This window comes from Drosophila grimshawi, unplaced genomic scaffold, assembly GCF_018153295.1.
Source record: "Drosophila grimshawi isolate 15287-2541.00 unplaced genomic scaffold, ASM1815329v1 contig_44, whole genome shotgun sequence".
NCBI lineage: Eukaryota > Metazoa > Arthropoda > Insecta > Diptera > Drosophilidae > Drosophila > Drosophila grimshawi.
Window position 1 is genome coordinate 21328124 of NW_025063240.1, and position 26425 is coordinate 21354548.

The following is a 26425-nucleotide window of genomic DNA, read 5'->3' on the forward strand; positions in this document are numbered from 1 at the left end:
AAATTACTCATTAGCCGATGCTAGTGAAGAGAATTACTTGCCTTTCAAGAAGGGTTCAGGATGGGTCAAATTTACAATTTCTCTTTTCACTGATACCAGTTAAGCTCGCCTTTGCTTAAAGCTCTTAACTCTTCTATAAAATACTCCGCGAAAGAATGAACGAGCTCATAAAATATGTGCTTCTCAATGAAATTCTTACGAATTGATCATTGATGTCTTTGATATGTCTAGGTATATCAATAAGACGATTATTTTTATTTCAAATGTGTATTTTATTGATATTAATTGATTGATTTTGTGAATGGTACAGGTAGACTTAAATAAAATGCTGTTAACAATAAAATATATTCAAAATTTGAAGGCTTTTCCGCCGTATGTGTCGCTGGGTCCATTTTTATTTTAAAACTTTTAAGTATATGCAAACGTTGCTTGCCTCTAATTTTTTGACTAGAAAGTTATAGCAAATGATATATTCGCCATCAGGCACGGGTATATATCGGATAAATTGAGATTCAATATTGCCCGTATAAAATTTGTCAACAAATATGTCCTCCTGAGAAAAAGAAAAAATATAGTGAAAATGCTGACAAACAATTTTGAGGCTACTCACAGAATAAGGACATGTGTGATTCATGTTGGAATACTCCAACAAAATTTCGTAGAATATTTGAATGATGGGATTATCCTGACGTTTTAAAAACTGGCAGGCATCAACGACAAAATCAATGAAAAATGGCTTATAGCCATTACTATTGCGAAAGAGCTTAATGTTAAGCTGTAACAAACAATATATTAGACAGGAGGAACTGTATTTGACTAGGAAGGACACTCACCGTAATATTAGATAAGGGCCTTTCATAGAGTTTATAGTACAGACTGATGTATTTGTGAGTACGATTCACAGCCTTGATATAACAATAGTCAAACTCGCCAATTTTCCTGTTCTTTTCAGTGCACTTCAGATTCGTGAATGTCACATGAGCCACACACTGAAAATCAAATAGAACTCTGGACTTAACGTGAATGCACTTAAGGACTTTTGCCAGCCTTACCGTTAGAACACCAACGCAACAGCAAAAAATCAACTTTTTCCACATGTTGTTGACATTAAATGAGAAATCAAACGTTTATTGTTACAAAAACGTTGTTTTTCATTCATTTCAGCAATAATAATCTATGATCGAAAAGTATTTGCACGGTCCCTAGGCGCAATTATATTGTAATAATCGCTATTTAATTATAGTTTCAAAGTTTTTTGACACTTAACATTGTGCATGCCCAAAAGAGTGGAACATTCAATCTACAATTTATGTACGCGAGTCTGATGTAGCAAATTTTAATTTGGGAAACGAAAGGAACATCTAGATTTGCTTAGATTTTTTCAAATTTCCGATAGTTCCTTCTCGCCAAAGAATGGAAGAGCTCTTAAGATCTGTGCTTTTATGGAATTTTTACAGTTCATCATTAATAAGTCCGGGATGATATATCAATTGATAGGTTACAATACAATCAATACAATGCAATAAACTTGATATTCGTATTTTATTTATGAACATTTGAACAAATTTCAATGGACTTCGCTGAGTGTATCGCTGGGTCCAATTTATTTCAAAACTTTACTGTATAGACTAATGTTGAGATACTCCGCTTTGTTGTATTGAAATTCAAGGCGAATCAGATAGTCCCCTTCAGGTATGGGTATATATCGCATAAAATCCGATTCCAAATTTCCCGTATACATCTTGTCAACATATACGTCGGTCTAAGAAGAAAATATATATTTGAAATGCTAGAGTTAATAATGCGATGTTACTCACAATATAAGGACATGTGTGATTAATATTTGAGTACTGCTTCGTAATTTTGTAGAATATTATCATGAAGGGATGTTTCTGATTTATCAGAAACTTGCAAAGATCAATGTTGATAGTAGGAATAAATGGTTGATATCCATTACTCTTGCGAAAGACCTTAATGTTAAGCTGTAACAAACAATATATTAGACAGGAGGAACTGTATTTGACTAGGAGGGGCACTCACCGTAATATTAGATAAGGGCCTTTGATAGAGTTTAAAGTACACACTGACGTATTTGTGAGTACGATTCACAGCCTTGATATAACAATAGTCAAACTCGCCAATATTCCTGTCTGTGGCATTGCACTTCAGATTCGTGAATGTCACATGAGCCACACACTAAAAATCAAAGAGCACCCTTACTTTAAACTGAATAACACTCGAATACCATACCAGATGTTCATACAGTTAGAACACTTAAGCAGCAAAACCATAACAACGTTTCCCTCATATTGTTGCGTCGCAAATGAGGTGACAGGTTAGCTTTTCATTTACCAAATCATAATATTAATTATTGCCTCTATCTAGGATCAAATCGCATTTATACGCCACTTAAACACATGATCATTAAAATTAGCTTCATGTTTAGTTTGAAGACTAATTAATAAATAAATAAAATAAATAACTACACCATTTTGTCGTGTAATTTGGAACACAAGGAATGAGTATATATATATATATTCTTGATGAGTATTCGCAGCCGAACTGATTTAGCCATGATTTAGCCTGTCTGCTTCTAATCTAAAACCAATCTCACAGAGCTGTCATAGAAACAATCGGTCGAAGGACGTCTTTTTGCACGGACAACTTTATTCTTTGCCAACTTTAAAGGATCAAAGTCAACATATAGCTTTCATAGCATCGATTTTGTAACTTTTTATATTGAAATTTAGATGTGGACAGGTTGACGTGCGGCTTGCGAGAGTATATAATCTTCGGCGTGAGTTTTCTTATTTATTTTTCAACGAATTAATTTTCGTATAACATTTGAGGCACTTTTGACAGCAACGGATGCAATTAATATATAAATCGTTTTTTCCTTTCCGTAAGCAAAAGAACCAAAAGACGCAATGGAAATGTACAAAGGTAAAGCTGACCAGCCAACCAAAAAAAAAATAAATAAAAATGGGGGAAAGAGACCCGAAACGAGTCCAGACAAAAAGAATTTTATTGGCCTTCACTTAACACTCATAAATTTGTCTGCAGCGAGACGAAAATAACAATAACAATAAAAATAACAACAACAACAACAACCCCAACCACAACCACAATGTGGCAGTGGAGATGAAGACAAAAATACGGTTGATATGCGACGCTTTCGCAGCCGTCGAACTGGTTCCAAAAACAGCAACAAGAAAATGCAATACCAAAAAAGAGCAAACACGCACTCAGCGAGTGTGTGTGTTGTTTTGTGTGTGGGTGTGTGTAAGAAAAGCGCTATTAAATTGGCATGTTACATGGGTAAGCGAGCCACCTGCAACACAACTGCACCACTGCATCGCAATGGTGCAGTGCAGTCCACCCTTTTCTTGTCGCAGCGTTGACCTCGGGTTAAACTTGCTTCACGCATAAATCCGATCAGAAAATGTTGTTGCAGCTTAAGGCGACGCTGTTGTTGTTGCTGTTATTGTTGCTGCTGCAAATTGGCGGCAACACAACTTGGCCTGGGCCAATTTTCAACATTGCAGCCGGGTCTAAAAATAGCCATGGCCTCATGTTGGTCAAGTTTGCCAGCCTGCCAGCCTGCCAGCCAGCCCGTCAAACCCCTGCCGCCTCTTATACCTTGTTGGTCTGGTCTTTTGCTCTGATCGCGTTTCGTGCGTCATTGCATGCCCAGAAAGAAACACACACACACACACCCAGGTACACTAAGAAACAAACAACTCGATTCAAGTCGAGACTCAACAAGACGTTGCACCTTTGGGCGAAGGTGCATTGATCGCTGCTGCGTCTGCTGCAGCTTGCCGGAGTTCGGTCATTGCCTTAAATTATTGTTGTATTTAAGGTATTTATGTGCATATCTGTGGGCCAGTTAAGAAAAATAAATAAAAATAAAAAAAAAACACAACAAAAAACGCATTAACAGAAAACACAAAAGAAAGTTATTTTTGAATTGTCGAATCTGAAATACACTTGCACTTCAATTGCAATGCTTACGTGCGGAGTTGCGATTCAGTAAAGGACTAGTAAAGGTTCCTTACCATAATCAACAACTAATAATAATTCATAATCAATCGATACTCTGCCAGTTAGACACCCTTGGCCAACAACCTTCTAACCTGACCTAATCTGCTTAAGGATTTGTCTGCTCACAAGATTGTACAAGAACTGTCTTTATATAATATAGAGCACCGATCCGGCTGGCTTCGATACACCTTTAATATATATCTATGTCAAGTTACTTGAAGACTGTTTGCATAGTAATCGATAGATAAACAGAGAACAAGCCAAGAATAGATCGAGTGTTAAACACAGAGAAGCTGCCTTCTTTGATGCCTTGCCCAATGCGTGCCAAAAATGATAAGATCCAACGAGTTGTGAGAGTATCTTAAAAAAAGCAACAACAAATTAAACTGGAAAGTGCGTTCAATGAACGCAGAACGCAGCAAAAACGAAAACGCAGCGCGTGCGTTTTTTTTTTATTTTGGGGCAACGATCGATGTGGATCGATAAGAGCCGGCACAACTGAGCCATTTGGTTCTCTCTCTGTGTGTGTGTGTGTGTGTGTGTAAAAGCTATGCCAAGTGCAGCTAAATATGTATACATATGCATTTGACTTTGGACTAGAAGCTTTAAGCCATTGAAATGGGCCATCTAGCTGCCAGCTTGCATTGATGAATGGGAATGGGACACGTGCGCAGCCAGACAAGCAACTTAACACACACACACACATGCGTGTGTGTATACATGCAATCACACACACAAACATGGACACCATCCATTGGGGCCGGCGCAGTTCATCGGCCAGCGAGTGGATTGAGTAACTGACTCCACAGACTGAGGCTCGACGACATAACTCAACGTGCAACTGACTCAACTCAATGTAATGCAACATGCTGCAATACACTGCAACAAAAATAATGAATTCCTCATCTAAAATTGAGTACTCAAAGCTCTTTCGAAAATAATCGTCTCAAGTACCTTTCTCAGCGTCGTCTATATAATTTTAAATTTGCTTGCATCAATTTATATTAGAGCAAAACACAATAATAATTCACATTAAGCGTTATTTGCACTGTACATTAATACACGATGATTAGCCAAGCAGCTAATTGCATCGCAGCCATTGGGTGCAGTAAGTGAGGGGAGAGGAGACTCGTGTAGAGCTATGTATGAATGTATATATGTATGTACGTGTGTACATATGTACATATCTGGAAATGAGCCATTCACTGATTGCTCGAGGAGTAAACATGTCGCGACGGATGATTTAACGCTCTTTCCAATAAAACCCATGCGAACCTATCGCAAACAGTGCCAATCGACTAGCATTGATAATCCATATTTACACGTACCATATACAGATTGCATATATATCTATATATATATTAAAATATTACATAATATTACATGCGACCCTTTGGCAAGTGTTTCAGCACCATATATCAACTGGATTTTGAGATATCATGCTGAAATTTGCCAGCCAAACTGTTGAAAGACTGTGACCATAAAAAGAGTCATGACTAAGCTTAAAATAGCTCAGTAAAAAACATGACAAGTTGAGTAATGGATAAGGTTAGTTAACAACAAGCAGAAGGAAACGTTTGAGAAGACCGGAAATAAATAAAATATAAGCGTAATAATAGTATGATGGATAGAGTGTCATAAATAGCTTGACAGAAATATATATTCTAAGGTATATCTTTAAGGAGAAAATATTTGAAAAGACATAAAATAAAAGAGTTTAAGTGTAATGTGAGCATGATGGATAGAGTGTAGAGTGATATAATCATAATAATTGATAAATTATCGTATGTCAGATGTATTTTTAAATATAATTCCAATTTTCTTGGTTGACAGCTTTAGCTATGAAATCTTAGAAGCAAGATAAAAGATGAATATGAAAATGTGAAGAGCAATAACAGAAATATTTAAGCAGTTTGTGACTTGCCTGATATGTTTGATAGACAAAAAACAAGTCTGTAAAATATAAAGATAAACAAGAACTAAAAATCAAAGTACAAAGAAAACCACTAATGAATAGATTATATATTTAATGTTGAGCAGCTAGTTAGTCAGGAAGTACAAACATATAAAACCTGATTAACAAAAATAGTAACTGAAGTAGGTAAGTGGGTTAAATGAATCGAAAAACTTACGTTCAAAGTTAAATAAGAAATATAAATCCAAACAGGAAACTGTCTAAAAATATGACATAAGAACAAAAATATCAAACACAACAAATTTCGCATTTTAGTTAAAGCAAAAATGATAAGAAAAAGTTTAAGCAAGCACGTAGAATAAATGTAAACAAGCAAATGATGATAAAACCAAACAGAAACACAGACGAAAACAGCATCTCCGCCAGCCAACCTCAAGCCAAGTACATTTCCAGCATTTAAAGACCATTTAACTCAAGGCCAAAGTTGCTTGTCGTAGGCAACTTAATCTGCTAATGTTTATATTAGTCATGCCTTATAGAACATATACACATACCTATATATATATATATATGTATATATATCTATATCTGTATGTATGTGTAGATGAAATCGCACACAATCTTCAATCAGCTTAACTGCGCATAAATGTCTAAGCACTCGTCACACACATTTACTGTCATATTCTGTGTATTAAATGAATAGAAATTCAGCACACACACACACTCACACACACACACACACACACACACACACACACACACACGCACACATCCTTATACTTAAAGTATTTGCATAGCATAGCATCAAGCGAGGTAGGCACAACATTTTCGTCTACTTCCTTCCTTGCTGTTGCCTACTTCCGACGCCTACGCGTCGACGTCATCACAGGCGTATACTTTATTTTGCCGGCATTACGTATACGCAGTATAAACCATATTCTAACACAAACACAGACACAGACACACCGCACTCCTCGTCGCTCCTCTTTGTGTATGCGTAAATATGCGTAGGCAGCAAAAAAAATGTTTTTGTTCTTGTTTGATTCGGCTCGCGTCCTTGAGCTCGCATTACGTCGCTTATTATATGTTCACGTTTTCGTGTGCGCATATAACGTTTCCACCCCTGCCCCTTTCTGCACCCAAGACCCCGCTGCTACCCAGACTTACCCCATGAGCCTTTACCGTTCCGGCGTGTCTGCGCCTCAATGCCAAACTGCTGCTGCTGCTGCTGCTGCTGCTGCTGCTGCTGCTGCTGCTGCTGTTGCTACTCGTTATATATTTCAGTTGCTTATACCCTGTGTGCAGCAAGTGTGACTTAAAAGGATATAGGCAAATACAGATAATAAAGATAATAAAGTCAATTTAAAAGGTACAGAAACATCAGCTGGAAACATTAGAAACATATAAAAAAAAAACTGAAAACATTTTATCCAATCTAGTCTAGACGGCTCGACCATGAACACAGTTTTAAAATATATAACAGACTAGCTGATAACACCTGGTTCAACATACAAACATTCTTTGCTTAACAAACTTTATTTATCTATCTATATCTATATATTTTTACTGATGTCTACGTAAGTTATAAATCAATTTGAAGGCTATGCCATTAAAATGGTGCTAAGGAAAATCAATTGGTATCGATAATCGCGAGTGGTAGACGAGAAGATGACTAAATCGCCTTGGCTGTTGATTCTGATCAAGAGTATATATACACTTTGTGGGCTCGAAGATGCTTCCTTCTGCCTCCTGCATACTTTTTCCATTTCTAAATAAAATCAGTTCACATTTGAGTTGGGTTATTATTAAAATAATCTCACCAAATAACACAAATAATGCTTGCAACAACTATAGGGTATATCTCAGTCGGGACATTCTCAAGCGTAGCAGTTTAACTTATGTATTTAATGTGAGTCCCGTTTCTAATCCTCCGGAGTCAGTTGGGGCAGCGTGTCGAGTCCTGAGACGCATATCCTGCGTAGTTAGTTGTCTGCTGTTTTGTGGCCTGAACCGTTTATTTGCAGCGCCTCTCGTCTGTGCCCCTCATTTGTGCCGTATGTTGCTGTTGCTGTTTGCTACTGCTGCTGCTGCTGCTGTTGCTGGTCGTGTTGTTGCCGATTCACACCCAGTTCGTCTGCCGCGCAGCTCTGTCGCTGTGTCGCATTGTTGCGTCAGCCTAAACGCCACATTTGCCACAAACGCAGACAACTTACGAGCGTAACGTAATTTGGCGAAAGCTCCACACGGCAAATGAGGCAAGACTAAACTGCACAACGTAGCTGAGCACAATTGCGGCATGTGGATTTATTGAAAGCCCTTTTGTCAGTTTGATTAATTTACAAACAATTTGCAATTGATGTAAATTTAATCTAAAAATAATTAAATTTTGAATATCAATTACGCATTTCTTTTGGCTCTTTTTTGTTGGTTGGTTGTAGAGCAATGGCCAGGTCGCCTTAGCTTAGGCCAACTGCTGTTGGGCGAATTTTTGTTGGACTGCTTGCCGTTGGCATATTTAGTCTGCGGATCTTGAAGGTTAAATATATGTAAACACACCTTCAGATGGTGCGCTGCCAACCGAACCCAACCCAACCCAATCCAACTCCCAACCAAGCAACTCCTCCACTTGTGCCACGCGCTGCTGCTGAATGTCATCGTCTCGCCTGCCAGCTTGTCTGGCAGTTTTTGACTTGTTTGCCAAAAGGCGTACAAGATATTTATGCATATTAAAACAATTTGCTTATTATGCCTGAATAATTGAGTGAGTAAGCGACTGGCATAGAGCTTCCAAAGTCTTTAACAGAATCCGAAAAACCGACAAACCGACAAACCGAGAAACCGAGAATCCTCAACACCGACTCATTGAATACGTTATTAGTTACTCGCTACGACTACATAATATTTGGCCAAGTCACGAGTGATTGGACTGTGTGGGGGGTAGTGCAGGCGAGGCAGGGCATTTCGAGGGCTGATATATTCCAACCATGTCGGGCAGCGTCGGGCAGCGTCGTCGTCGTCGTCGGCGTCGTTGGCGTCGGCGACATCGAAGCGCAAACTTCAACAAAGCGTTAATTAATACTCGCAAATGTTTGCGCTCCGTCTGGCAATGAAAAAAGTTAAGCGAGACCAGCAACAACAACAACAACAGCGACAGCAACAGTAGTAGCGACAACTGGCAACGAGTGAGGCAAACAACGAACAAGCAGCGAGCCAACCAACAGTAAAATACAAAAAACAACAAAAAAGCCTCACACAACTCTCGTCATAAGTCAAATAAAAAGCGCAGTGCGGTGTCGAACTGAAAAATTCCAGTGAATAGGCGCGCTCGTTTTCCTAAAGTAAATAATTGTTGGGCCAGATAAGCAGCTAGCCAGACAGAAATACACACAGACCGACAGACAGACAGACAGACAGACAGACAGACAGACAGACAGACAGACAGTCAGCCAGTCAGCCAGTCAGACTACCAGCCAGCCAGACGGATAGAGTCAGACACAGACACAGTTGTTTGAAGAGCTGCTGCCAGCTACTTCAGGTAAGATGCAAAGTGACTGAGTAAAAAATAAAGCTCGCTTTTGCAATAGTCACGATAGCTTTTCGAGAGAGTCAATCAAAACAGTTTCATCTGGAAAAAACAGAGTTAGAAAGTCAGTTAATCAACTAGCCATGTTATGCTGAACCCAGTAGCCATTTAGCTCATTTGAAAACTATAATTTCAGGTCATCTAATTTGCATTTCCCTGATTAAAAATAACGAGCGGATGTTCCTATGTCCCATATATATCTATATATGATATAATTAGTCAGATGATGATTAATTTTTTAGTGCAAATGTGAGTAGCCTAATAAAGCGGAAGCGTTGTGTGCTTAACTTGGCAAACAAAACAGTTTTACACAAGAGACATCTCGACGATTATTCCTATAGGTGCTATATAATATAATTATCTAATCCGATTCGGTTGACGCTGACGCATTTAGCGGTGATTAGCAGAAAGCTTATTAAGATAATTTATACACCCTTTGTACAAACATCACGACAAAATTATATACCCTCTAATTTATTACGACTAGAACTTTTCACATTTCATATTTAAGACAAATAATAAAGTGATTTAACCAAGCAAAGAGTTAATATTTCTTGCTTTATTTTTATATTATTAAATATTTATATTATTTACACGGCAAGTGCTGCGAATGAAGAAATTGTATACTCCATGGATTTGTACAACTTCATTAGAGCATTTCTACTAATATTCAATGCCACCGGATGTATTTCATAGTCCAAATTGGCATCTCAGTTTTGGTTTTTGCTCAGATTTTGATGAGCAATCCGAGGTGTAAGACCGGAAGCATAATTTTCATTGATTCATTCAATTTTTATTATACTGCCAGTCGGCAGTCTCAAGTCCCTTCAATGAGAGATTGGAAAAGTTGAAATGCTGATAGACAAAGGGGTTTTTTTATAGTGATGAAGACGACGCTGCTGATGATGATGATGATGATGAAGATGAGGATAGCATGTAACCGATGAGTACACTGCGGACTCTTGCAGTACCTTTTGGCATTCAAATAGAGTGGACGTTACAAAGGCGTAGGAAATCGAAAGCGTATGCCATTCCCAGCTAATTTTATTGGCGGCATCAATCAGTCTGCAAGTTGTTGGCTCTTGTTGCTGTTGCTGTTGTTGCTGTTGTCGTCTGTCGTTGATTGCAGCCCCGAAACGACCCCAAAGTGCATGGCGAGCAAAAGCAGACGCAGTCATTTTTAATGTCCATTGCCATCAGACGCGCAAGAGTAAAAAGGAAAGGGGAACGGGAAACGGGAACGGGGCAAGGTGGCAAGGGAGCAAGGGGGCAAGGGATAGGGGAAGGGAAGAATCAGCAGATGCACAGACGACGGCGACGGCGGCAATCATCAATTTCTCAGTGTCGCATTAGTTTTCATTAATTTGAGCGGCGACGATGGCAACAACGGCCAAATGAAGCGGCACAGATGGACCCACAACAAGATCCAGACCCAGACCCAGACCCAGACCCAGACAATTGCAGCAAGCAAAAGAAGCAACAACAATAACAACAACAAGTTGATGCGCTGGAGCATTATTGATGCATTCACCAAGCAACGGCGACAGCCAGACAACTTTGACGTTGACTCTCTTCTGGACGTCGACGTGGATGGTGAAAACACAAACAAACATATATTGTACAGATGTACATTGTGGAGCAATGTAACTGAAAGGCTCATTCAGAGACGCGAAGTTGTCTTGAGGGGAGTGGGGCAGGGGCAAGGGAGAGTTGAAGATGACAAAAACTCATAAATAAACCGCGTGGTCGGTCGCCTGGGCACCTTTTACACAAGTTGACTTGTGTCTTGTGGACGGGTCTGTGTGGCACAGACGGACACGACTACAAAGTCAACCTTTCACATTTCCGCACAAGCCAACCTTCAGGCTGCCCCTACCCCACACATACCCACCGCCTCCCGCCCCTTTCGGCATTCACCCTTGACGGTGCCTACTTGCGACAGTCTGACAGAGCAAACAGAGTCGGCAAAGGACAACAAAAAGTGTTTTGTAATTCATTTTGCGACTTGCGCAACTTCATCCTGTCCTTGTCCTCTAATATCCTGTGCCCGAATATCACTCTACAGTGCTCACTCGGAAATTACAATTTCCATAACTTGGTATTATCCAAAACTTAATTTGTAATTTCATCGGAGACTCTTATTAAAGCGAAATCGTTTTGTGTGGAAAATAATAAGCAAATAATCATTTTCTATTTAAAAAGTTGCTGCTGCAATTATCGCATCTCAACTAGACTACTACTGTATATATATTTATGTATTAATAATAATAAAATTTTACTACTGTCTACGTCTAAAAATAAAAACAATGCACTTAAGCAGACTGCTACTGTATATTTGTTGTAATAATAATAATAATAATGTGGGCGCAACCCTTTCTACGAGCGTCTGGCAGACGACGACTCTACTCTCTGATGGGCCTAGGGCATTGTGGGCGACATGGAGCAGGGTGCAGGGTGCAGGGTGCAGAGAGTGTGGGAGTGGGAGGTGGATGGCACTTATGCAAAGGGCCGACCGACCGACCGACCACCAACTGAAATGCCCGCCATGAAAAAGTTATTCAATTCAAACGGCTCGCTCTCTATTTTATTTTATATTCTCTTTATTTTTATTTTTACTTTTTGCCTTTTTTTTTGTGTGGTTAAACTGATGCTTCTTCTTTTGACTGCTGCTGCTGCTGCTTCTTCAAAATGTTCAGCCTACAATAATAACAGCAACACCAGCAACACCAGCAACAGCAGCAACAACTACAATGAAGGCGGCACAAAAAGCAGGCGGCGAATATATATTTCGTAAATTTCATTTTACGATGGAGGACGAAAATCATTGCCGGCTGTCAGTTGAATAGGCAGGGCGTGTGAGGGGGCGGGGGAGGTAGAGGGGTTGAGGGGCAGCGGCTGGACTTGTTCGTTTTTCAAGGTTAAGCACACACACACACACACAGACACAGGCACATGCATGCAGGCATATCCAAGTGCCAGACGATGAGCCAGACGGAGTGCGTCGGGCGCTCGGGTGGTGCAGACGAAGGAAGACATTTGGAACGACGCGACGAACGACGAACGACGAACAAAAGTCTCGGCGGCGGGGGCGCGGGCGGTGGCGGGGTAGTGAAGGCGCATTTGACGAGTGGGAGTGCATTTCAGCTTACGCTTCACTTAATTTTGCGTGCTCTCTCTCCCTCTCTCTCTCACTCTCTCTCTCTCTCTTTGTCCCACTCTCTCTCTCTCTGTCTGTCTGTCTGGCTGTGTGCATTTGCTCGAGGGTGCAATATTTGGACTGGATGAGGATGAATGACGCGCTAAAGTTTCGCAACGCCTTTTGGCTTTGTTTGTCGTCTCGTCTCGTGTCGCCTCGTGCCGTCTCGTGTCGTGTCGTGTCGTCGTCGTGTATTTAGAATGCCCGCCGGCCTCGTTGTCCTCGTCCTCGTTGTTGTCGGTCGTTTGTTGTTTGCTCATCTTGCCGCTAGAGTGCGCCAGTGTAGTATGAGCTTTGTTACTTTGTTTGCTGTTAGCAAAGTTGGCAAAGGGCTAAAAATAGGCACAAAAACTATTTAAATAACTTGAGCAGCAGACAAAAGAGCGAACAATATTTGAAATTAACCAAATCAAGATTTCGTGTCAGCTATAAATCAATTCGTGCAACAAATACCAACAGAAATCTTATAAATATTTCTTATTTTTTAATTTTAATTTAATTTTTCATTTAATTTAATTGAATTTGTTGTACTTCGTATTGTTTTGTGTCGACTGACTTTAGTTGACATTCAAAAAATAAATATATATGCAAGTCTTGCAAAGAACAAATGTTGATTGATAGAAACACTAAACTAAAAGATGTTTGATAACAATTTACGACAATTTGTAGAGCACGTGTAAATATGATGACAGTAAAAATGCAATCAGTCACAACTCTGACATGAAATGTGGCAATTCTTATCGTTTCCAAATAGTGACAACTGGCAAACAAATGATGATGGCCCCCACCCGCCCCCACCATCAACTCACTTCGAAATGATGCATTTGTTGAGTGATTTGTCCCACTGTGCACACAGCCTCAAGTGCCCAGCAACAACAACAATGCAAAATCGACAATAATAGACGTCGCCGGTGCAGACAGCGGTGCAACGGCGTCGCCCGTCGCCCGTCGACAGTCAAAGTCATAAACTTTATTCGCTGTTGCCTGCACAAAGGAGCATGCTGTGAGCAGAGCAGAGCAGAGCGAGAGAGAGACAGAGAAAGAGAAAGAGAGAGAGGGGTAGAGAGTGATTGAGACTTCTCACACTCTATTGTCTGATGCACATGCGACTAACAGACCCTACCACCCACTCCCCACTCCCCACTCCCCACCCCCCAACGACATTTCACGTGTGTCTGCGACCCTTGAGTGGGCGAACATTTCATGCGTTTTGCTCGTCGAGACACAAACAACAAAACTGTTTCGGCAACTTGACGAGGGGGCGTGGCGGGGGGCTTCTGAAGTTTTTTTGTCTGGCTCTGCCGTGCAGGTTGTGTGTGTGTGTGTGTGTGTGTGTCTGCAATTTACTTCTCTCTCTTTTGTTGTTGTTGTTGCTGTTGGCGTATTATTGCATAATCAACACAGCATTGATTGTATGTGCGGCGGCGAGGCAGACAACCAATCACAACACACACACACAAACACACACATTTACAGGGTGTGTGAGCTGTCTAGCATGCCAGCAACTAATGAACAGCTAACCATGGATGCTGCAGACTACTACTCTCAACAGGTTGTGCTGCTGTAGCCCAATTTGGGTGCGAAATTCATTTCAAATTCCATGCGTTCAAAAACTTATTCAATAATTCATAACTCAATTTTGACCTTGGCCAAAAAACCCTTTCTTTGATTCAGTCAGACAGACAGAGAGTTGCCCATTTCATTGATCACAGCTGCGAGGGTTGTTAATATCTTGATTAATTTCTTCCCACAGAGCTGCCAGTTAAAGGCGAGAAAAACCCAGACGAGACAGACCAGGCAGACGAGATTCACTGCAGAGAGATGAGAATCGCACAAGCATTTTCCAAATCAAATTTTCAAAGCCAAAGCATACAAAAAATGGTTGCTACAGTAATCACTCGCAATTGAGAATCAGCAAAATTAAACCGAGAAATTTTAATATACATAAATATGCTGAAGGCGTAAATAACGATTAAAGAATTCTGAGAAGAAGAAATTCTAAACTTATTTCATATTTAATTTATTCAAAAATATTTAATGATAAACATTCATAAAATAGGTTAGGAAATGGAAAATAAATTGAAGAATAAATAAGTAAACCTTTTTAATATTACAAGCAATAAAAACAAATAATAAGTTTAGATATTTTATGATTTCTGTGAACCAATCTTGATACTGTTTCTTAATAGTTCAACAAATGGCAATTTTTCAAAATTGTAATCTGAAAATGAAAGGAAAATGTTGCCACATTCTCGAGGGATTACTGTGGCGCTGGCCAATTGGCGGACTGAGCAGACAGACAGCCAAAATGTGCTGTCCATTGCTGTAATTGTAGTTGTTGTTGTTGTTGTTGACCAAAAGTTTGCCAATGAAATTTTGTGTGTGCGCCTCTTGCGCACGAACGTGGTCAGGATAATGCTCAGTGAGCCAAAGGACGAAAGCGTCGCGCCAGCAAAGTGCATAAATAAGGGCACTCAGCAGTAATGCGGATGGTTGGAGCGGGTTGCGGAGGGTTGAATGAGGGGCGTGTGTGCCACATAAAGCTGCCTACTTTTTGGCGCCGCACTAAAACTAACTGCTGCTGCTCCTGCTGCTGCTTGTGTCCCGACAATGTCCTTAATGCGTCCTAGAAAGTGTCGCACTCAGTTACTCTGTCCCGTCCCCGTCCATCCGTCTGTTTGTCCTTCTGTCTGCTAAGTTCTCTGCTACTCGGTGCATGAGTTGGCACAAAAGTTTTTCCACACGTCAACTTTGGCAGCTTTGCAAGTTTCTGGCCAGCCAGGCAAGTGGCTTGAATTGAACGCGTTGCAACCAGCAACAACAACAACAACCAAATTGGTAGCTGCACACAGAAAAAAAAACTTAATTATCTGGGGTGTGCAGTTGGTGGAGGGAAGGGAAGGGGGGTGGGGTGTGTGAGGGGAAGGTGGTTGCAGTTGCTGCAGTGGCAGCATGTGGAGAGAACGAACCCTTCGTCTTTGACTGTCATTGGGAATGAGAAATAAAAAAAGAGAGCTCATGGCTAACAAGGGAGTTCCAATCAGGAGTGCTCAGCCAGAAGATACTCTGTAATTTTGTACTCATTACCCAATTTTGGTTTGTTATAGAAGAATTCTAGCTTCAATACCTGCTTACCTATCGATATTTATCGATTTTTCATATCAATTTGACTTGAAGGTAATCATTTACGTGCACAATTTTATAGATCCGTGTAATGTCTTTTGAACTCAAGATGTTTTCCACTTTAAGTCTCTCAGACAAATTTATAGTCTACGATAACTGCTTACAAATCGATTTTCCATATCAATTTTTTATATGCTTCGTCACCCAATATGTACAAGTTATTGGATCTTTGTATTGCTTTTATGAATATACCTTTCCAATTCTCTCAAACGGACAAATAGGAATCTTACTGGCTTAGTTCTGTGCTCTAATCAATAATATGCATATGATATGTGCTCAAATATCGCCAACTGCTGATTGTTGCAGGCTTTATTAAGCCCTTTCCACACATCTACTCATGCTTATAGGGTATTGAAAAAAAGAGAAGGCCAAGCCCAGACAGAGCAACTGACAGGCTCACAGATCTGCCATTTGGCTTTGACTCTGACTCTGACTGCGACTGCGACTGCGACTCTGACTGCCTGTGGCTGAGGCTCAGAGTCCGGTCTGGTTGAGTACCTGCAGCCCGTTGCCCGCTGCCCGCTGCCCGCAGCCCGTGTCCAGAGCACGACTGCAGCAGCATGCGGCAGACAGATGAGCAGACTGGACAGACAGACAAATCAAAACGTCGGGGGCAACAGTAACAGCAACAGCAACAACAACAATCGAACGGTTACCGGCATTCAACTCGAATTAAATTGAATGAAATGTTGCAAAATCCCTGAATGCGATGCAGCAGCAGCAGCAACAGCAGCAGCAGCAGTCAGAGACCAGACTCTGGTCAAGCTATGGGGCTATGGCCAAGTTGGACTGCGAATGTGATTACATTAAAATTTATGTGCATTTGTAAAACGAAGCGAGACGGAGACAGATGCACAGACAGAGACAGGGGCAGGGACAGGGGCAGAGACAGGAGGTAGGAGACAGGAGACAGACACGGACGTGCAACATGTGGAGCAACACAGTGACGCCCCAACTGGGATTGGACATGGTTTGCCATGGCAATGCCAACCAATGCAATTTTCAGCGACAGCAACCAAAGTTATGGACAGGATGTTGCATCTGTCTCGAACGCAAGACACAGCGTTGCGACTAGGAGTAACAGAGCTAGGGGGGAGGAGCTAGGGAACTAGGGTCTTTGAGTCTGAGTTGAGGTCTGAGTCTGAGTGCTGGTCAAAAAGAATCTCTCAATATCCAGTCGCTATAAATCTTGCATTTTGTCTCACACAATGGCTTATCAAGCGGCTGGCAATCGCAAAATGCTAATTATAAACAAGCCAGTAGCCGATACAACGAACCCCTCGCCCCCTCTCTCTCTTCCTCTCGTAACTTATCCTATCCGATCCGAATGGCGGCTACTGGGCATGCGCGCCAGCGTCTACAGCAGCATCCAGACATTGCCCCCTACATCCATATTTAGATGAGAAGTCATTACAAGGACTACAGAAAAGAAAAACTGGTTGTGCGGCATTCAATTCATAATTTCCCTCTCCCTAAGCCCCACCCCAAAATAACCAGCCTCCTACTTGTTGCTACTCGTCGGCTGTTTTTCTTAATGGCAGCCAATTAGAATAAGTGCAGGTTCTAGTCGGGTAAACGACTGACTCGACTTAACTTGGCTTCACCTGACTTGACTTGACTTGGCCCATAACTAATAACTATCTTTTGGCATTTAATAAACGTAATGATTGCGATATCAGAGGCGGCCTATCAATTGAAATTGAATGCAATTACCAATGGCTAAGCTCACAAAGTGCATTTGCATCTCAATGAATATTGTTATTAATCGATAGTTTACGTTCGCGAATTATCGATAAATATTTATGTGCGGCTTTCTTCACTAAATCGACCATTAATTAATTATTGGCTTAAATATAAGAGAAGGAAATGTGATTTAGTTGTAAGTCAAGCCGTTGTCCTATAATCAATTTGCTTAGATCTTTGATTAAGCTGAGATCTTGGATTAGGGCGTGTCAGAGTGATGGGACACTCCCACTAAAGGAGGAGGGGCTGTGTACGCCATACATCTTAGATTTTATAGCATTCTTATATGTTTATGGATCGAAATTTCGCTTTCTTTTTGATAGAATCTTTCGCATTCCTATAATCGATAAATATCGATCATCACACACTCATTTTGAGTAGATCTCTGAGAGTATTAGGGCTAGTAACATCTGAAATACAACATTTACAGAGGTTCTTGATCAAATCTACGCCTCCTCATTGATAGAGCCTTTCATATTCTTATTATCGATATGTATCGATAATCAAATACTCTTTTTGAGTAAATCTTTAATGATATGACGAGCTAGGATCATCTGAAATATGGCATATACAAAGTTTCTTGCTCAAATTTACACCTTCTCAATATATTGTTTCGTTTTCTTATAATCGATAAATATCGATAATCAGACACTCTTTTCCTATTTATACATACGCTAATGACAATTATCGACGATTGCAGGTAAATGCTAAAGATGAAATATATACTTTTATAGCTTGACTTAACTCCCCCCAAAGTCGCTTTCAAGCCCTTTTTTGAGTTGCTTTCATTGCATTTTTAATTGCGTCTCTTCACTGGTTAAATGCTCTTTGATTTAATGCACCTCAGTGCAGAGCCCCAAGAGGAATCCACACAAAACGCTAAGCTCTCGTTTCGACTGCCTTTCTTCGATTTCATCTGTTTTATTTTGCATGTCTGGGCGCGAGCTGCGCTGCGACTGCGGCTGGCCCGGCACAATCGTCCCTAGGCGTCTGACGTCAAAATGCAGCCAACTCACACACATACACACACACACCTACAGACGCAGACTCAGTCGCGCAGTCGACGTCAAAGTCGCATTTGCCTTTACAATTTTTGTGGCGCGTTCAATAAAAAAAAGCCAACTTCAAAAATACGAAAAAAAAAAAGTTAAAACACAAAAACAGCAACAACAATGCACGCAGACAACAAGAAAAATGCAGACGGCAACAACAACAAGAACAACAACAACAAAATCAACGACAGCGACGACGAGGCTGACGTCGACGTTGACGCCGACGTCGACGTCGACGACAAACACCAGACAGCAGACAGCAGCCAGAGCCGCAAACAGCTACACAAACAACCACCGACGCAGACCGGCAAAACAACAACAGCGACCAAAGGCAAAAACAACAACAACAGCAACAACAACAACAGCAACAACAACAACAGCAACCAAGGAATACTTTTCAAGGTCACGCATAGAATTTCGGTATTTTGTTTCACTGCGTCTGCTGCACACTCAAACACACACACACACTGACACGAGCATTAACAGGCCATAAGAAAAGCAGTATGAGGGAAAGAGAGAGCGAGAGGGAAGGAGAGAACTGTCGCGGCCTGACAACGGCTATCCCTTTTTGCGGCAGCGCTCAGACGGCAGAGAGCGCTTTTTATGCCCATGCATTTTAAGCTGCAGCGAGCAAGAGAGCAGGAAAGTGCCCAATGTTTGTGTGTGTGCGTGTGCCTGTGTGTGTGTGTAAGCATTTGATTCTGTTTGACATCCCAGTGGAACTTGTTCGTTCGCAAAAGCACTTCTCATTGCATGATAGACTACCCATTAATATTAAGTCGCCAATTAGCCAATTTAAGGCAGAGCTAGTTTTTGATTGATTGCTGCAAATGAAAGATATTTGCTATATGCACAATTGCGGTCAAAATAATAGTAGTGTTAACTTCTCAAATATTTTATTGGAGACAAGATCGTGATCTCTTCATAAAATTCAATATGAAGGAAAAGTTCAATTCACTATTATTCCACTACTATTATTATGTTAAATTAAAATAATAACTTCATAAAAATAAATATAATAATTACGAAATTAAGGAGCCAATAAAATGTTCATTATTTTTTAACTTTATTGTAAGTATTATTCATGTATGCACTGGTATTATTTTGACCTCAGCTGTATATGTGTAAGAAAATATATTTAAATGGCATTTGCAATGAATTAACATGGACATATTGACACATTTGCACGATTGGCAAAAGTTCAATTGGGATGTTGGTGGCTGGCTGGCTGTGTCTGGTCTGTCTGTGTTTTTTGGTGTGTGTTAATGTATGTGTCTGACATTGAGCCACTTTGCCTGACGCTGTCTGTCTGAGCCCGAGACGCTGTAATGATAGGCGATATAACACACTGGGGACATCAGTCGCGTGAGCGAAAGAGAGAGCCACAGAGCGAGACAGAGAGGGAGAGAGAGGGAGAGAGAGAGATATGGAGAGAGCGAGGGGGATTCACAAAAATTGCCTTAATAGCGAATTTTTGTTGATTTTTTGGCACCCTTTGTTGTTCTTGTTGTTGTTGTTGGCATTGTAGTTGTTGTAGTTGTCCTTGAAGTCGCTCAAGTTTCGGCTGTGTCTCATTTGTTGCTAGTCGGAATTCAGCCGACTGCTTTTGCCTGGCTGCCTGGCTGACTTTAAGGACTTGTCTTTATTTCTTTTAATGAGACACTTGTGTATCCTTTAGCCCAGGTATAAGGATGCTCGTCTAAAGCTAACTTCGTCCGCTCGTCTCCGTCACATTTCGGTGTTTCCTTTTTTCCATTGCTTCGCTCCTGGCCCTAATTCTCGTCCTGGTCCTACTCCTGGCTCTGGTCGCACTTTTCGGCAGGTTATTTAATAGGATAATAAGTAAATAGGCTTATGTTAGGTACACACAGCAAAGCTCAGTTGACAAAAGCCAAAAGGACTCCTTATTGTAGACGAACAAGCAAATAGCAACTCGACAAAGCAAATTCTGACAATGCTTTAGCAGCGTGAAGTTTTGATCCCCAATTTTGTAGGTGTTTAATTTTATCATGGAAATTGAACCAAAATTGTGATTTTAATTTTGAAAATGGGCTCAGTTGAATCTTTTGATCTGTGTTTTGGGTTTAAATGTAGCATTAATCTAAAAGTCGAGCCATGCTCAAAAAACACACTCATTAAAAATCGATTCAAAGTTGACAAAGTTGTGGAAAATATTGACTCATTTCTACATGGTATACTAAAGCAGGAAAGGAATGGAAATCGTAGCGTTTTGCTACAGTTGATGGAGCTGATGGCCCCTGTGATTGACGCCCCACTGAAAAGCGGAGATTGGCTGGCGAAAAGCTGATAGCCAGCTGCGGAGAGCGGGGCGAGTTTAAGGGTTTAAGGAGGGGCTTGGCAGATGCGACGCCAACAAGAAAAAAAGGCGCGCAACATGTCCGAGATGAGGTGAGATGAATTGAGAACCATAACCAGCTACAGTCCAAGGTAACAGCATAGAGTGATGCCACAAAACTGCACTCCAGACACTAGACGCCCAACTCCAGATGCAAGTGGATTTTAGCGTCTGCGACTGGGTCTTGAAGGATGGCTGCCCTGTGATGGCTGGTTGGTTGGTTGGCTGGAAAGGGAGCGCACACTTGAGTCTCAAGTTGATTGATGTGGTCGCTGTTGGGTCTGATGGCAGAGGGATTGCGAGAGCGAGAGCTATGGCCAAAGTCAGTTAGTCAGGCAGGCAGGCAGGCAGGCAGGCAAGCAGTTAGCCATATGGTCCACATGGAGCAATTGCCAGATTAAATCACTCTTCAGCCACTGACAGTTAATCAAGGCGGCACGGCGAAAAACATTCAAGGTGCCCTGACTGCTTGGCCTGGCCTGGCCTGGACTGGTCGGGCACTCTGGCACTCCTCTGTCGGCTGCAACCGGGACGACAAGCATCGAGTCGCGTCGCGTCGCGTCGCGTTGCGTTGCAATGCTCCCCTCTCCGTTGCCGGCAACTTGCAACTTCCGCCTGCTCCAATTGTTTGCGCATACAAAGAAGCGTCGCATTCGCAGCGTTCGTCGTCATCGTCATCGTAGTCGTCGTCGTCGTTGCAGCAGCAGCGATATAATCCAAACAAACATATTGTTTTGTCTGCCACGGTCTGGCCTGCATCCACCACCACCTACCCCCTACCCCTGCCCCCTGTCTCACCACTCACCTCTGTGTAGCCACCCCAAATGCTGCTGCTGCTGCTGCATTGTCTGTCTGTCTGTCGATTGTTGGCCGCCGTTGACGTCGCTCTTGGCTGCAACAAAAGCAGCAGCAGCAGTCTGAAGTGCAGCAAGCAGCAGCAGGGCAAAAACTGGAAAACATAGCTGGAGAGCAGAGCCGGGGAATGGGCTAGGGGGGCAGAGGGGATTGCACAGCGGAGACGAGCTCAGCATGCAGTTTTGTGTGTGACTGTGTGTGTGTGTCTGTGTGTGTGTGTGTGTGTCGCTTGGGTTTGGCATTTATTTTTTATATATTTTTTGTCATTTTTATACACTTGCATTGCATTTTATAAGTTTGTCATGCAAAATGTGACGCATTCAAGCAGTCAACTCTGAAATAATAAAATAATATCATATATATATATATATATATCATCCACTACAACCACTAACTAATATATGGGATCCCAATGATCAGTCGAAAATTATAAAGTTGGACAACACTTTAATATTTCAAGTTGATTTTCCCTTGTCTTATAATAATTATCACAACAGTCATCATTTTCTATTCCAGATCAGTCTAAAAAGATATAGTTTCTAACTTTATATAACATTGATTGCCACTTAATGAGACTTTTCTCTTCCAAGTTGGGTTTCCCATATCTTATAACAATCATCAGCTTTGATTTCTCTTCTTATCTTCTTTGCTCTCATTTTATAATAATAATCTCAGCTTTATTTAATTCCTGTTCCCAAATATCTTTAGAGTATTTCAACTTCGGTTTTCGACGCTTCTCTCTTATTTTTTGTCTGTTTTCTTTTTTTTTAACGCAGGCCAAGCTTATTGGAGCCGTCTGGAACATCAGGTTATTTTTGTTGTTGTTTTGTTTTTTGGGTTGCAGTCAATTTGGTGTCGTAGCATGCAGCTTGCTGTCAGTGAGCTCAGCTGTGGCAGCATGTCCTGCGCTGAAGTGCATTTCACACAGGACGATAAATGAGCGGCGACAATTCGATGAGTTACAGCTCAGCTACTTGTGCGCTCTCTCACTCTCTGTCTCCCTCTCTCTCTCTCTCTCTCTCTCTCTCTCTCTATCTCTCTCTCTCTCTGTATCTCTCTTTCTCTCTAGCTTGCCACTGCCTTCTTCATTAAACCTTGCAACAAGAGCACTTTTGTGTCAGTCAGCAATTCGTCTACGTCTGCATTTCAGCATCTTCCCGCTCCCCCTCTCTCTCCCTCTCTCACTCTTTCTCTCTAAGACCCCCCTCAACCCATGGCAGTCTCCCCACCTAAAACAGTTTTTCAGCTCCATTTTGAAGTTGTCTGCGTCTGAGACACCGGCGACAACAACACGAAGCAACAACAATGTTGCCCAGGCGGCCTTTTAGTTTAAGTTTGTAGTCATTGTCTGGTCTGGTTTCGGTTTGGGCCTGGTCTGTGCCAGAGTCTGGTCTGGTCGTGGCTAAGTAGGTTGGCTGGCTGGCTGGCTGGCTGGCTGACTGAATGCTGCCTAGCCAGGAACTGAGCACCTTCATTCCCCTCCGCTGGCTGGTATGGCGCGTCTATGTCTACGCCTGCTTTGTTATTCATATTATCCGGCAAATATTTGTCGTTGTCATACGAAAAATGTCTACAAAAATATAAGAAGCAAAAAAAAGGGTTGATTCGTCAGCGCCTCGATAAACCCCTTTTCGTCTGCACTAATGGCCGCAATTGTGGCTGTGCACTCGCTCCCTCTCCCTCATACTGTCTCCATCTCTCTCTCTCTCTCTCACACTCTCGCTATTGTATACCCTCTAATCAAATAGTTGAAGGGATCTGTGAATCCATAGGTTGTATATAGTCTTGATTGGAGTGATTGATTGCAAAGACTATAACAATTTGGCATATGGATTGCGTCTACCAACCACAGAACTGTTTTTCGATAAGAAATTATCGATAAAAATCGATGAGAAATACATGAATATTGTGTAACTAGCTGTTATGGCTCTGGTTTTTGACAAACAATGATCAACAAACTAGAAATATACACTCCAGGCTTGCTCCCATTACAGAGTATGTGCTAGTCGTGCACTCTTAGCTTGTTCGGCTGCTCGCAGTATGTTTTTGTCTGTCTGTCTGTTTTCCCCGACCCAAATCGACGTCTGCAACAATTGCACGGCAGCATTTGCTGTGTGCTGATTACACTTCCATATCCTGCTTTGCCCTGCTACCCCCCTGCGCCACATAGAGGCAGACACTTGCCACTGGTAGTGGCACTGCAGCAGCAGTAAGAACGGCAGTAACAATTTCTTAACATCGCCACAAACCGTCTCGACTGATAATATCTTAATAGATTCTTTTGCTTCAGCTTCAGCTTCATTTGCATTTGAATTCAGCTGTGCTTCGGCTTCGGCTTCTGCTTCTGCTTCTGCATCTGTTTCTGCATCTGCTTCTGATTCTGCTTTTACTTCAGAATTCTGTCATTCCGTCAACGCTTCCATTCACTGAGTCAACATCAATGCCTCAATTTTATCGTAAAAGGGGTTTCCGTTTGCTTACTTGCCTTCGCCGGCTTCATCTACTTCATCTCCTTCAGCTTCATCAGCTTCTTCATATTCTATTTGGGTCTGCAAACTGGCTCAGTGCAATTTGTATAATGAGCACGATTTCTATTATGGTTGGCACACACAAGTCTTTGACTTTCAGCACCTTCTTTTTATATTCTTTTATTTGTTCTTATTGTGTCTGTTTGCCTACCTCATCCTGGTTATTTACTTTACCTTACTTAACCATCTCGGCCCTCTGCTGCTGTCTCCTTATCAATCTGCCAACAATATTGCATGTTATCGGAAGCAGATTGCTTGTTTTATGGTTAGTTTCTGTGATAAATGAGCTTGATTAATTCCGGATTACAAAAGCTATGCAAAGAAATGATTCTAAACAGCTTCTGTGTAAAAATACTTTGTTTTTATGTCTTCGATTCCGGAGGAATATACATATATATGTGCTGGATCAGCCACACTAGCCGATTCAACTATCAACCTTTCTATCTGTTTATCTATCTATCTGTCTATCTATATATCCATCTATCTATCCATCTATCTATCTATCTATCTATCTATCTATCTATCAACTATCTAAATCCATTTGTCCGCCCTTCTCACTATTACATACTATTATATATTGAGAAGTGCAGATTGAAAGGCATACAAATTTGAACAAAATCCAAACCATTAGTAGTACATTTAACAACACTGGCATTTGGCACTTGATCAGTGCCCAGCACTGATGACTCCCACTTCACATTGATCTCTCATAAAATAATGGATTTTCTCCGTTGGGGCAATAATGGTGGACAATGGGCAGCTGAGTTCTGCTAATGAATTTTTGAATGCAAGTCGCTGTTCAATGGGCAGCTCATTAAAGCAATGATGATGAAAGCGCACATTGTGTGCTAAAGCAGAAGACGATGGACGACGACGCAGCTAACAACAATGGGGCCAGACAATGTGGCATCATCTCGAGCCCAGTTGCAGTCGCAGTTACAGTCTGAGTCATAACTCATTGAACTTTTGCCGGCAACACAACAATCAGGCAACAAGGCAACAAGGCAACAGGGCAACAACAGCAGCAGCAGCAGCAGCAGCACCATCAGCAGCAACATAAAAAGTGTCAATCAACGCCAGCTAACTGATGCCCCCTCCACCCCCACATCCCAACCCACTCACAGCTTCTCTTCCCTTGCCCCAACCCAGCTCTTTGTCCAGCGTTGTATGATGATGCCAAGTGCGATGACGCCGCCTTAAGCACATTAGAAGCGACGACAAGCGTCGAGTCAGAGTCGTAAATGTGGTAATAATAATGGTCGCCATGGGGCACATATCTACTCCTCCTCCTCCTGGTTGTTGTTGGGTGTCGAAAGGCGGCAAGACATTAAAGTCGCAACATATGTTTAGACGGACAGCGAACAGATCTATTACCACCAGCCAACCAATTGCTGCGGCATTATAAGACACACCAATCAACACCCTGTCTGTGTGTGTGTGTGTGTGTGTGTGTGTGTGTGTGTGTGTTCTCTTCCCAGACTGACAAAATGTATAAATTTGTGTGTTTCTTCTTTGCATTGTAAATCAATTGCTGAAATTTGTTAGTACTGCTAATAAATTATAAAAATATTGCATTCAGCTGTTTTTTTAATTTATTACCAACAGATTTTAGCGTTTTACATTTTTGTTGCAATTTATTTATTTATGCTTAAAAATGTAGCCAAAAATCGAATCACTGCAAAGATAGCTAAACGCACAAGTTAAAGCAGTGAGCCCGACTGGAAGATACCCTGCACACAGCGATCAAATATATTGAGTCGAAAAAACACAGCTGCTAAAATAAATCTTAGCTAAATAAATATCGAATTTAAAATGTGTAATATTAAGTATTACATTGGAAAATGATTGAATCCAATTTAAAATTCTAATCGTTGGTGTTTTCCATATTAACATATTTTTTTAAACTTTTATAATATGATTAGTCATCATATCAAAATACAAAAAAATAGTCAGGTTTACGAAAAATCGAA

General features: G+C 41.2%; 2 protein-coding genes across 2 annotated transcripts in view; one reads left to right on the top strand and one right to left on the bottom strand.

The window, feature by feature from the left end:
* Positions 1-26425, top strand: part of LOC116806488 — a 60342-nt gene that overhangs the window by 11827 nt on the left and 22090 nt on the right. The window lies entirely within an intron of this gene.
* Positions 1587-25730, bottom strand: LOC6557821. Its single transcript, XM_001983320.2, has 4 exons — positions 25578-25730; positions 2041-2196; positions 1818-1982; positions 1587-1762 (listed from the first exon to the last, which is right to left on the bottom strand). Exons 1-4 carry the CDS (start codon positions 25728-25730, stop codon positions 1604-1606), a joined length of 633 nt encoding a protein of 210 aa, XP_001983356.2. The 3' UTR covers positions 1587-1603.

Excerpts from the sequence above, each read along its gene's own strand:
- LOC6557821 (XM_001983320.2), bottom strand. The coding sequence starts at position 25,730 with ATGTGCCCCATGGCGACCATTATTATTACCACATTTACGACTCTGACT. Across the intron at positions 2,197-25,577 it reads GGGGCAAGGGAAGAGAAGCT|TGTGTGGCTCATGTGACATT; the intron begins GTGAGTGGGTTG and ends TTTGATTTTTAG. Across the intron at positions 1,763-1,817 it reads ATCACACATGTCCTTATATT|ACCGACGTATATGTTGACAA; the intron begins GTGAGTAACATC and ends TTTTCTTCTTAG.